The sequence below is a fragment of the Myxine glutinosa genome, chromosome 5 (assembly GCF_964187855.1).
Source record: "Myxine glutinosa chromosome 5, kmMyxGlut1.1, whole genome shotgun sequence".
In the NCBI taxonomy this organism is placed as follows: Eukaryota; Metazoa; Chordata; class Myxini; order Myxiniformes; family Myxinidae; genus Myxine; species Myxine glutinosa.
This window is the reverse complement of record NC_136265.1, coordinates 118,770,056-118,781,995: the sequence shown is the minus strand read 5'-3', so window position 1 is coordinate 118,781,995 and position 11,940 is coordinate 118,770,056. Positions and strand designations below refer to the sequence as shown.

Here is an 11,940-nt window from a genome sequence, read left to right as displayed (position 1 = left end):
AGATGATTGAACGCTTCTTGATGTATGAAAAATAAATATTCAACACATTTCGTCATTTATTATTCGCTTTGTATTCATGTTTTACGGTGTGAAGCCTCCAGATCTTGACTATAGTTGGTGCCAATAATGATGTTACATTGGATGCAATTTGGAACCATTCCCACCAATAAGGAAGATCTTTAGAGCATATAAGGAGACTTCATGCTCCATGGGAACGCTAGTTTCAAATCCACAAAGAAAGGAAGAGTCGGTCCTCACCATGGCAACAAGTGTTTCCATTATGTCTCAGGGTAGTACAGGTACCGGTACTGCATTCAGTCATGGCCAGAGTTACAGCCAGAACGGTAGCCTGAGGGTCAGTGGGCAATCTGTGCGCCATGGGGCTAAGTACATCAGTAATGGCCTGGAATCTGTCCTGGGAAGCCGATGCGGTGCTGGAGGATCAATGAGTGCTGCTTTTGGCCGGACGGTGGGTGGATCCGGTCTTTCTCGAGTGCTTGGGGTGAGCGGCTACAGATTTGGAATGGGAGGTGGTGCGGGTCTCTCCATGTCCGGTACGACGGGGCTTCCTGTCAGCCTAAGAGGTGTCGGGGCAGGAAAGGCCTTGCACGCCATCACCTCTGCTTTCCGCACTCGAGTAGGAGGCCGAGACATCAGCGTCGGAGGATACGGCGTCAATTACAGCTTCCTGCCGAGTACTGCTGGTCCCTCATTTGATGGTCCATTTGGTGGCGCAGTTGGTGGCCCATTTGGTGGCCCCTTTGGAGGTCCCCTCGGACCAGGTTACATAGACCCGGCAACTCTACCATCTCCTGACACAGTCCAACACACTCGCATCCGGGAGAAGCAGGACATGCAGACCCTCAACAACAAATTTGCTAATCTGGTGGATCAGGTAAGGTATTGATCAAAATATTCACAGCCTCAAAAGACCCCCAGTAAATATCTCTGCTTGTCTCTACTCTGTGTGCTTGTGTTTCAAATTCCTACTGATGTTTGGATGTTGGAATTGCTGGAATTGCATCTCAGTGAAATTTGGGAGTAGTGAGTGAGTGGTACCTGCAGGAAGCACTTGCATTGCAAAGCGCACGAGCTCTTCTAGGGGGACGTCAAGATGACTCTTTCATCCAAAAGAAAGTTAATAAGGTCTTTAGCGAACAGTAGGACGAGGTAAATTTTTAAAATTCGTGAGTTAAGTATAATACTCTTCACATCAATCACTCCATGTTGACTCGATCCCCGCATGTGGCTCCTTATATTTAGAGATCAGATCAATCGTTTAATGTTGTTAATTTACAGCTGCAAGACCCTCACTAGGTCAAGACTAGTCTAGCCAAATACTGGACTAGGCCAAGACTAGACTAGGCCAAGACTAGACTAGGCTGAGACTAGACTAGGCCAAGACTAGACTAGGCCGAGACTACACAAGACCAAGACTAGACTAAGCCAAGACTAGACAAGACCAAGACTAGACTAGGCCGAGACTAGACTAGGCCGAGGCTAGACTAGGCCAAGACTAGGCCTAGGCCGCTTATCATCTTATAAAACTTTTCTTCCTCCATTCTCCCTTAACCTAACTCCAATAATGCCTTGCTGAACAGGTGAGGAGCTTGGAACAACACAACGCCATTCTCAAGTCTCATATATCTGTGATTACCAACCCCAACGATCCCGAGGCACCCGTCAATACCGCCATCGTGGTGACCACCATCACCGCAAGCTACAACAGCCAAATTGAGGACCTCAGGACCATCCAGGCAGCTTTGACCACTGAAATCGATCACCTGACCAGCGTTATCGAAGACTTCACCTGCAAGTAAAAACGACAAAAATTACCAAATTTTTGTGGGCATGTTTTGGTGTTGTTGTTCTGTAATGTTGCTAATGCTATATTATAGTTGTTGCTCTTTTCAGATACACAGATGAGGTGGAGATAACAAAAACGCTTGAAACGGAATGGAACACATACAAAGAGGTGAGTATCGGTGTATTCTGCTCGTCAATGACCTCTGGAACTGGAAAAATATCCACTCTGCATATAATAATTATGAATAACCTGGCTTTCACTCCATTTCCTCCAGAACACACCTGTAAGAAATTATAAAGAACCAGCAAACAAGTGGCAAAAGTTAAATAATTATACTGGTGAGGTATACATACCCATGCTACGTGCAGGTGGAAGGCCAAAAGCAAACAGACAATGCGGAAATGATGAATATGAAACGATGAACCAATAAATTCCATATTCGTGTGCCACCTTCAGTCGAACGTTAGACATGGACAGCCGGTTCGTGAATGACTTGGACAAAACACGTACCCAGTCTGAATGTTGCTTCATCCAGCCAATGGCGAATCTGCAAATGGAGAATCCGCGAATGTCATGGATGGAAACACTCACGTCATTTCGTCATTCATTTAAACTCAATATCCCTATATTTTCATTCCAAACAGCATAATTCCAATCACAAATTAATACTATAGTATTAATACGACAAACTATAATGTAAAACTATAACGTTATCAAACCAGTGAATTGTCAATTTGTTGTAATCTGTTCACTTCCGGATTTGGAAGAAGCTCCGTAACGATCGTATTTCAAAATGATAATTTTATTGAGGAATTTATGAAACCTCCTACCTACCTTACAACATCCGCTGGGACCCCAAGACGTTCCACAGGTTTGGCGGTGCTAGCCCCAAAAGTGGGGGAGTAGTTTCGGGACGGACGGACAGACACTCCTGTTTTATAATACGGATATCGCTGACTTGAACCTTACCTTTTAAGGAGATGCATGTCGAGGTTGTCTTTGACGTTTACCAATCATCCAACATGTGCGCCACATGCACCATGGCTGTCGTGATGATCACCGTTGTTGTAACCAATGTTCTTATGTGAACCGTTGTCCGTGATAATCCATTTGCTCCTCTTTGTTTCCAGGACATCGATGATACCTACCTGACAATCGTGGACATGCAGACAAAGGTGCAAGGAGTTGAAAATCAGATTGACACAAATAAACAGATCTACGACGCAGTAAGCTCTATTTATGCACGACGTATGGTTTTGTTTGAGAAACATGCAATTACCATTAAAACATGTAATTACATGAAATTACCATTAAAACCTGCAATTACATTTAATTACCATTAAAACATGTAATTACATGTAATTACCATTAAAACATGGAATTACCATTAAAACATGTAATTACATGTAATTACTATTAAAACCTGCAATTACATGTAATTACCATTAAAACATGTAATTACATGTAATAATTACATGTAATTACCATTAAAACATGTAATTACCATTTAAAACATGTAATTACATGTAATCACCATTAAAACCTGCAAATACATTTAATTACCATTAAAACATGTAATTCCCAATAAAACATGTAATTACCATGAAAACCTGTAATTACATGTAATTACCATTAAAACATGTAATTACATGTAATTACCATTAAAACATGCAAATACCATTAAAACATGTAATTACATGTAATTACTATTAAAACCTGCAATTACATGTAATTACCATTAAAACATGTAATTACATGTGATTACCATTAAAACATGTAATTACCATTAAAAACATGTAATTACATGTAATCACCATTAAAACCTGCAAATACATTTAATTACCATTAAAACATGTAATTAAAAATAAAACATGTAATTACCATTAAAACCTGTAATTGCAGGTAATTACCATTAAAATATGTAATTCCCAATTAAACATGTAATTCCCAATAAAACATGTAATTCCCAATAAAACATGTAATTACCATTAAAACCTGTAATTCAAAATAAAACATGTAATTACCATTAAAACCTGTAATTGCAGGTAATTACCATTAAAACCTGTAATTCCCAATAAAGCATGTAATTACCATTAAAACCTGTAATTGCATGTAATTACCATTAAAACATGTAATTCCCAATAAACCATGTAATTCCCAATAAAACATGTAATTACCATTAAAACATGTAATTCCCAACTAAACATGTAATTACCATTAAAACATGTAATTCCCCAAAAAAACATTTAACTACAGCCATGTTTATCGGTGCAGCGCGTGCATGAGGTGCACACCACCATCACGGGCGGACCAACAGCTGCCTATTCCATCACGGTGGACAACACCCAGCAAGCTGTGGACCTCACCACCGCGGTGCATGAACTAAAGTCCCATTATGAGGTCCTTGCCACGAAGAGTCGAGAAGAGGCTTTCACTCAAGTACAGCCAAAAGTAAGTGAATCCCTCATCCAAACATAGAGCATTAATCGACTTCACCAATAAATTTAGGTAACTTTAATAAATACCTTTTATGATGTGTAAGCATGTTTGTGCATGTGTAACAATGTGAACGCACTGATATGTAAACATTGATGTCCCCGACAGATTTATGATGCTGCTGGAATCATTAAACCAGACACCGACGTTCTCATCCAGACGAAACAACAGATCCATGTGTACAAGATGCAGATAGACTCGGTCACGAGGGACATCAACCGATTGCACACCAAGGTGAGAAGAATTACGAGTGTGTGCGGGGTCGGGACAGGTGCATCATGTCGGTTATTATTTGCTCACAACAAGTAATGGCATACACCTCCACCCGACCCTCAATTCACATAGAATGTGGAGATGGAGGCTCAAATTACCGACAAGGAGACACTCCTGCATTGTCAGACGGAGGAATGGACCGAGAAGATAAACACCCTCAGGTTTGAGTTGGATAAGATAAAGAGGGTGAGTTTAGGCCATAACGAGCTCTCATCACTACAATGTTTCCATCCCCATAGAACATTCTGGATCTCAACCTCTTAAATCCATCACTGCACCTGAAACGAAACTTTAGGCTTTTCAACTTTCCATTGTCTGTGGTCGACTCCTTTATCATTTGTTTGCCATTTACGAGTTTTCATCTTTCTTTTCACGTTAAATGTTGCAGATGTGAAATTAACGTGCGAATCATCCATCCAACGCCAACCGTTTCCGTATCCTGTACAGTGTACACGTGTTGTTAATGAATTAATGGTAGTATAACCATAGAGTTCATGGAACACCTTACCTCATACATAGGATGAATGGGGTCTATGAGCGGCAAATTTGATTGGTACAGATGATGTAAAATGCCTTAATATTTTGTGCAGTTGCTGCTAAACTGAAGGGTTTTGGAAGTGTCAGAAACGTGATTTGTGTTGTACAATATTCAAGTATATAATTCAATAAATAAAAAAAAATTTAAAGCCGGTAGAAAAAAAAATTGGAAGTTTGGAATGATTTCCTGTTTGGAATGATTTTCCAATTTTGTTTGACTGCCAGGCAGACAGATGGAATAAATAAATTGTCTCACTCCTCTGTCCAGTGTCTTGTCCTGGGTTCAAATTCTGACCCAGCCATAAATTGTCAGCCCAGCGTTTCATCAATGAAATTTTTCAGTCGCCCCCATGAAAAAATTACAAATTCCTGCTCGAATTAGTCGAACGTCAGGCCTCGTGAAGACTCAGGCCGAAGCTTCCCCCGGCCAACCCCATAATTAAGAACGGTGGGATGATGGTGGCCGTTAAAGAAGCAGAAGAGGAAAGTATGTGGGGTAAAAATGGTGGATACATAAGTGGGGTATTTATGACTTGTAGTTTTTTTCGTGGATGATGAATAAATACACAAATTTAGCATCTCTTCTCATTTAAAACTCGTCCAAACAAACATTAATAACTGACAAATTATGATTATATCAATTACAACTGACATATGTGAAGGGTAAAAGCCTGGATGCATAAATCATCCTGAAGGAAAAATTTGAGGATTTCCTTAACTTTTTCCTGAAGTACATCCTTAAGTTGAGGATGGTTGCATATATGAATAATCCTTAACTTTTTCCTTAAGAACATCCTTAAGTTGAGGATGGTTGCATATACAAATAATCCTTACTTTTTCTTTAAGTATATCCTTCAGTTAAGAATGGTTGCATATATGAATAATCCTTAACTTTTTCCTGAAGTACATCCTTAAGTTGAGGATGGTTGCATATACAAATAATCCTTACTTTTTCTTTAAGTATATCCTTCAGTTAAGAATGGTTGCATATATGAATAATCCTTAACTTTTTCCTTAAGTACATCCTTAAGTTGAGGATGGTTGCATATATGAATAATCCTTAACTTTTTCCTTAAGAACATCCTTAAGTTCAGGATGGTTGCATATACGAATAATCCTTAACTTTTTCCTTAAGTACATCCTTCTGTTGAGGATGGTTGCATGTATGAATAATCCTTAACTTTTTCCTTAAGTACATCCTTCAGTTGAGGATGGTTGCATGTATGAATAATCCTTAACTTTTTCCTTAAGTACATCCTTCAGTTGAGGATGGTTGCATATCCGAATAATCCTTAACTTTTTCCTTAAGTACATCCTTCAGTTGAGGATGGTTGCATAGCCGAATAATCCTTAACTTTTTCCTTAAGTACATCCTTCAGTTGAGGATGGTTGCATGTATGAATAATCCTTAACTTTTTCCTTAAGTACATCCTTCAGTTGAGGATGGTTGCATATCCGAATAATCCTTAACGTTTTCCTTAAGTACATCCTTCAGTTGAGGATGGTTGCATAGCCGAATAATCCTTAACTTTTTCCTTAAGTACATCCTTCAGTTGAGGATGGTTGCATATCCGAATAATCCTTAACTTTTTCCTTAAGTACATCCTTCAGTTGAGGATGGTTGCATAGCCGAATAATCCTTAACTTTTTCCTTAAGTACATCCTTCAGTTGAGGATGGTTGCATGTATGAATAATCCTTAACTTTTTCCTTAAGTACATCCTTCAGTTGAGGATGGTTGCATAGCCGAATAATCCTTAACTTTTTCCTTAAGTACATCCTTCAGTTGAGGATGGTTGCATATCCGAATAATCCTTAACTTTTTCCTTAAGTACATCCTTCAGTTGAGGATGGTTGCATGTACGAATAATCCTTAACTTTTTCCTTAAGTACATCCTTCAGTTGAGGATGGTTGCATATACGAATAATCCTTAACGTTTTCCTTAAATCCTTCCTTAATTCTGTCCTTCCCACCAAACCGTCCTTAACCACGAACCTTTGAGTTTCCAAATGGCGCTCTTCATGGAAATTGGTCACAAAGAGTACATTTATCACAGTGTGACGTCAGAGACTAGTTAGTAGGTCAGATACAGTAGGGTTGCACATACCCAGGTGTTAAATATATAACTGAGATGTGCAGGTAAAATCAAATCTGTCAAATGTGAATAATACTGCTTGACGGGGAAAGGATGGAGTTCAGTTGTATAAGGGAATCGAACATTTCCGGAGAGACATTCACAAGTATAGCTCATTCTACACATAGTCTGGACGAGGCCTTACACTCAGCCCTAAAATGGATTGCGTGATCTTCCAGCTTATCATGCAGTACACCCGGGAGTACCAAGATCTTCTGGCCAGCAAGATGTCCCTGGACGTGGAGATTGCAACTTACAGGAAGTTGCTGGACACTGAGGAGACCAGGTGTGGTGGTTATGAGATTGCTGAGATACCGCTTGATAATAACAGAAAACCTGTCAGTTAAAATACAGTGCGATGGCGACTGGACGTGTAAATTCCTTTTCCATTTTGCTGATGTAACAATAATTGCGTTGCATTGTTCTTGGGATGTCTCCATGAATAGTTACAGATGGAATTGAAAATGTCCTCTCATATCAGTTTTCCTCCAGTGTTGATATCAAACTCTATTCTACTTTCTACAGAATAAGCCATGGTGGAGGAATCACCATCACCACCAACACAGGAACATACCCAGGTGGACTAGCTTCAGCTCCGGGTGCTGGGGTTTCCTACGCCATGGCTCCTGGTGGTGCTGGAGCAGGTGGCTCGTCCGGAGTCGGGGGTTATGGATTCAGGAGCATGGGAGGAGGTGGTGCTGTAGGATACGGTGCAGGAGGTGGTGCTGTAGGGTATGGTGGAGGTAGTGGTTTTGGTGGTGGGATGGGAATGTCGATGAGCAGGATGTCCATGGGTGCTGCGGTTGGAGGAGGCAGTTACGGTTCTGGATTCTCTGCAGGAGTTGGACTTTCCTCGAGCCGTGCAGCTTACAGCGGCAGCAGGAAAAGCTACAGCTCAGGTTTGTGTAAAAAAATATTATCCGTTTCGTATTCGGTAAACTCATAAAACTATTGCGATCATTGGCACCTCTAATATTTTTCTTTTTCAGCTCACCTGGAACGTAGTTCCGGGGAGCTTATGGGATGCCGTGTCCGTCCGTCTGTCAGTCCGTAAACACTTGCAACTTCTTCTCCAAACCACTGATGGGATTGTGACCAAACTTGGCACAAATTATATTTGGTAATGTTGCAACTCAACTTCATTCACGGCATGTAAAAAAAAATCGGGGTCTAATGGGGTTTACAGGGATGTGAAAGTGGGCCTAGGCTTTATCCCTGAAAAAAGGTATTTGCTTTCTTCTCAGAAACGACAAAAAACTACTTCGATGAAACTCGAACCCAACCTTCATCACCTGTCATGTATCAAAGTTTGTTCACGGCATTAACAAAAATCGGGGTCTGGGGTGGTAATGGGGGTTGGGGGTGGTTGAGGGTGGAGATGTAGAGGGTTTCCCCCAAAATAATTTTTTTGTTTTTTTAGTATAGATTTTACAACGTATAGTTTTTTTTTAGTATATAGTATTTTTTTTTTTTTTTTAGTATATAGTACAACGTAAGAACGTTGGACGTAAGAACGGTATATAATAATAATAATAATACATTTATTTTATATAGCGCTTTTCAAGAAGCCCAAAGACGCTTTGACAGAGTACAAAAAACAAGTGCAAAAAGACAAAAATCAACAGGTAAATAATCAAAGCAAAAGGAAGGAGCAGGAGAAGAGATAGTCAGGGGTTAAATGCTGTGGGTTAAATGTTGAATGCAGTGTTGAACAGGTGGGTCTTGAGTGATGTTTTGAATGTGGTGAGGAGGACGAGTCTCTGATGGTGTGAGGTAGTGAGTTCCAGAGGGTGGGAGCAGCGATGGAGAAGGCCCTGTCCCCCCAGGATCTGAATTTGGTCCGGATGGGGGGGGGGGGGGGGTCAGGAGGTTGGTACCAGCAGAGCGGAGGTTGCGGGTGGGAGTGTGTCTGGAGAGGAGGTCAGCCAGGTAGGATGGGGCCAGGTTATGGAGGGCTTTGTAGGTCAAGAGGAGGATTTTGTACTGGATTCTCTGGGGGATGGGGAGCGAGTGAAGCTTGTAAAGGACGGGGGTGATGTGGTCACAGGTCACGATGAACTATCGTATATAGTACAACGTATAGTTGTTTTTTTTAGTATAGTTTTTAGTATAGTTTTCGTATAGTTCTTTTAGTATCGTTTTTACAAAATAAGTATTTTTTTATTACTATTACGTTAGTATGATTGTACATGCTGCCCTGTCTTCTAGCAACCATTTAAATTGGTTTAAAATACCGCAATACTATTTAAAATACCTTTAGTCAGTGTAGTATACTGCTTTGTTATACCAGGTGAGCACCCAGGGTATTGCCCCTATTTTTGGATCATCTCATCTCGATTCTCGAAGAGAGGAATTTCTAAAATGGGTCGTGATGTCCGGATGTCTCTGTCTGTCCATCCGTCCGTTATCGTTTTGCTATTTCCGCTACTCCTCCCTTATCACCTGGCTGATTATTCCGAAATTTGACACATGACTACAAGACAGTATCCCGCAAAATCGCTCAGGCCTAGATTTTTTCAATTTGTTGTCGGGGGGGGGGGGGGGGAGGGGGGCTCCCAGGGGGACCTCCCCCCCCAACCCCCACAAAATCAGCAGCAATTAACAGACCTACAACCTCAAGAGATGACTGTCAGCCTACTCAGGCCTATTCAGAAGTACTGACATCATTTCTAAAGCATTTCACATTCCCTGTCCATCAGATTAAAATATTGCTGAAGTTGTCGGACATCAACCTAACCACACTCGACAAAGTCCAAACCGACTATACTGTTATTCCATGATGACGTCATCGGAGTCTAAATGGAGGCAAACATATAAGTTGTGACCATTAATAACTTTTTTTAAATCCAAGTCATTTGCCAATTTGAATTACTCACTTTATTGATAACCATAGCTTTGCTGTCGTCATTTCTTGGCCAATTATTTAATTTATTATTTCAAAGTATCAAAATTTTCAGAATCATTGGAATCTCCCGTGATGAAGCTAACTCCGAGGGCCTTTCACTCACTCACTGCAGGCAGGTTGGTGGTCTTTCCGTCTTCTACCGACTCCTCTCCGGCCTTGCTCCCCCAGCTCTCTCTGGGCTCTGCCCCCCAAATATTCCTACAGGTCGCACAAGATCTGCCAGTAACACTCTCATGGTTAAACTGCCAAAATCAAGACTCTCTGCTCACCTTCACTCCTTCATTCCTCTTTTCTCCCACCTCTGGAACAAACTCCCACACTCTCTTCAATCCCACTCCACCCTCCAGGTCTTTAAAACAGCTGTTCACCACCATCTCTTATTTCCCCCATCCAAAACCGTGATCTTTTCTACCCCCGTTAATTCACCCAAGATCCACTTTTTTGAAATACCGACTTCTTTCCTGGAAGTTCGAGCAGTGTCGATGTGGTTTTTTTTTTTTACCTCCCCCCCCCCCCTTCCCATGCCTCCACCCCCCAAACCCTCTCCCTCCCACAGATCTCCCGATGTCCCTGCTCTCCATCTTGTCTCCCGCTCCCTGTATCATATGTTTTATGTGTCAGTTTGTCTTTTTGTGATCAATGTTAGGTCTTACACGAGCCTCGACCTTGTATACAAAAAAAAATGGGGAATTGTAATTGGCATACCGAAACGTAATTTTAAAAAATTCCCATCAATTTATGTATCCTTTTAAATTATTTAATGATGAGTGTACTGATGTGTATATCAAGTGTTACATTTTCCCAAACCTGTTCCCACAGTCATGTCACTCCACTAAGCATGAACCGTTGGATATGAAACAAGAGAGAAAGGAGAAAATGAGGTGAAAATGCTGATGTAACCCCCAGCCCCCTCCCAGCTCCCTCACCCACACCCACACCCCACCTCACTTCCTGCAACAAATGCTTCACCTGAATGGGATTTGTCAAATTCGATAAAGTCTGTATAATAAACAAGAGGAATGTAAGGATGTAAACATTTTTCTGATGAATTACAAACACAAGGAAAATGTAAATGCGTTTTGTGATTCTTCCTGCTTTGATGAGGTAAAGCAGCAAATTGAATGTCAGGTTAGGTTCATTGCTCAACGTCAGGACCCACTTGACGAATTATCTTCCAGCATTTATTAAACTAGTCGTCGGCATCCACAACCATCCTTCACTATGTGTTGGAATGTCGGCCGAGGCCTTTGGGCGAATGAGATGAAAAACGACTTCACTGGAAGTTCTGGTGAACACAAAGTTCAGGATAATAATTTAGTGCTAGTTATCTTCTATGTTATCTACTGTGCCACTCCACCAACATTCCACATATGATAGAGATTCGAGAAACACTCTCAAAAGAGTAGTCTTTCGCTCAAGGTTGTGTTTCTTCCCGTTAAATCGTTTCCTGGAAATTCCTTGAAAATCCTGGAAATGTGGGAAATTAATTCGGGATTCCTGCCTTTTCCCGTTCTTTTCGGTTCGGGCTTGAACATTTTGGACTCGAACCATCTTTAGTGGCAAATGTAGATGTGCTAGCACTTGTGCAGTGTGCTCCGTGCACCCTTTTCCAAAACTAAGGAAAGACTCATCAACTTGTATTTTATGGCCTTCAAAGCTATCCCACTACCAAATTGACTGAATAAGAAATGTGTGGAATGGTAAAAGCTTCATACAAAGTTACATGATGATTGGATGGAAAATATGCCCGGAGTTCCAAACAAAAATCCGTTTTCTGCAGGCATGGAT

General features: G+C 41.0%; 1 protein-coding gene across 1 annotated transcript; it reads left to right on the top strand.

Annotated features, from left to right (window-relative positions):
• Window positions 1–215: 215 nt before the first annotated feature.
• LOC137412788 (thread biopolymer filament subunit alpha) lies at window positions 216–11,225 on the top strand. Its single transcript, XM_068098104.2, has 10 exons — window positions 216–895; window positions 1,602–1,816; window positions 1,915–1,975; window positions 2,938–3,033; window positions 4,082–4,258; window positions 4,412–4,537; window positions 4,649–4,762; window positions 7,427–7,533; window positions 7,773–8,146; window positions 10,972–11,225. The coding sequence occupies exons 1-10, from the start codon at window positions 260–262 to the stop codon at window positions 10,986–10,988; spliced, it is 1,923 nt and encodes a 640-aa protein (XP_067954205.2). The 5' UTR covers window positions 216–259; the 3' UTR covers window positions 10,989–11,225.
• Window positions 11,226–11,940: the final 715 nt, after the last annotated feature.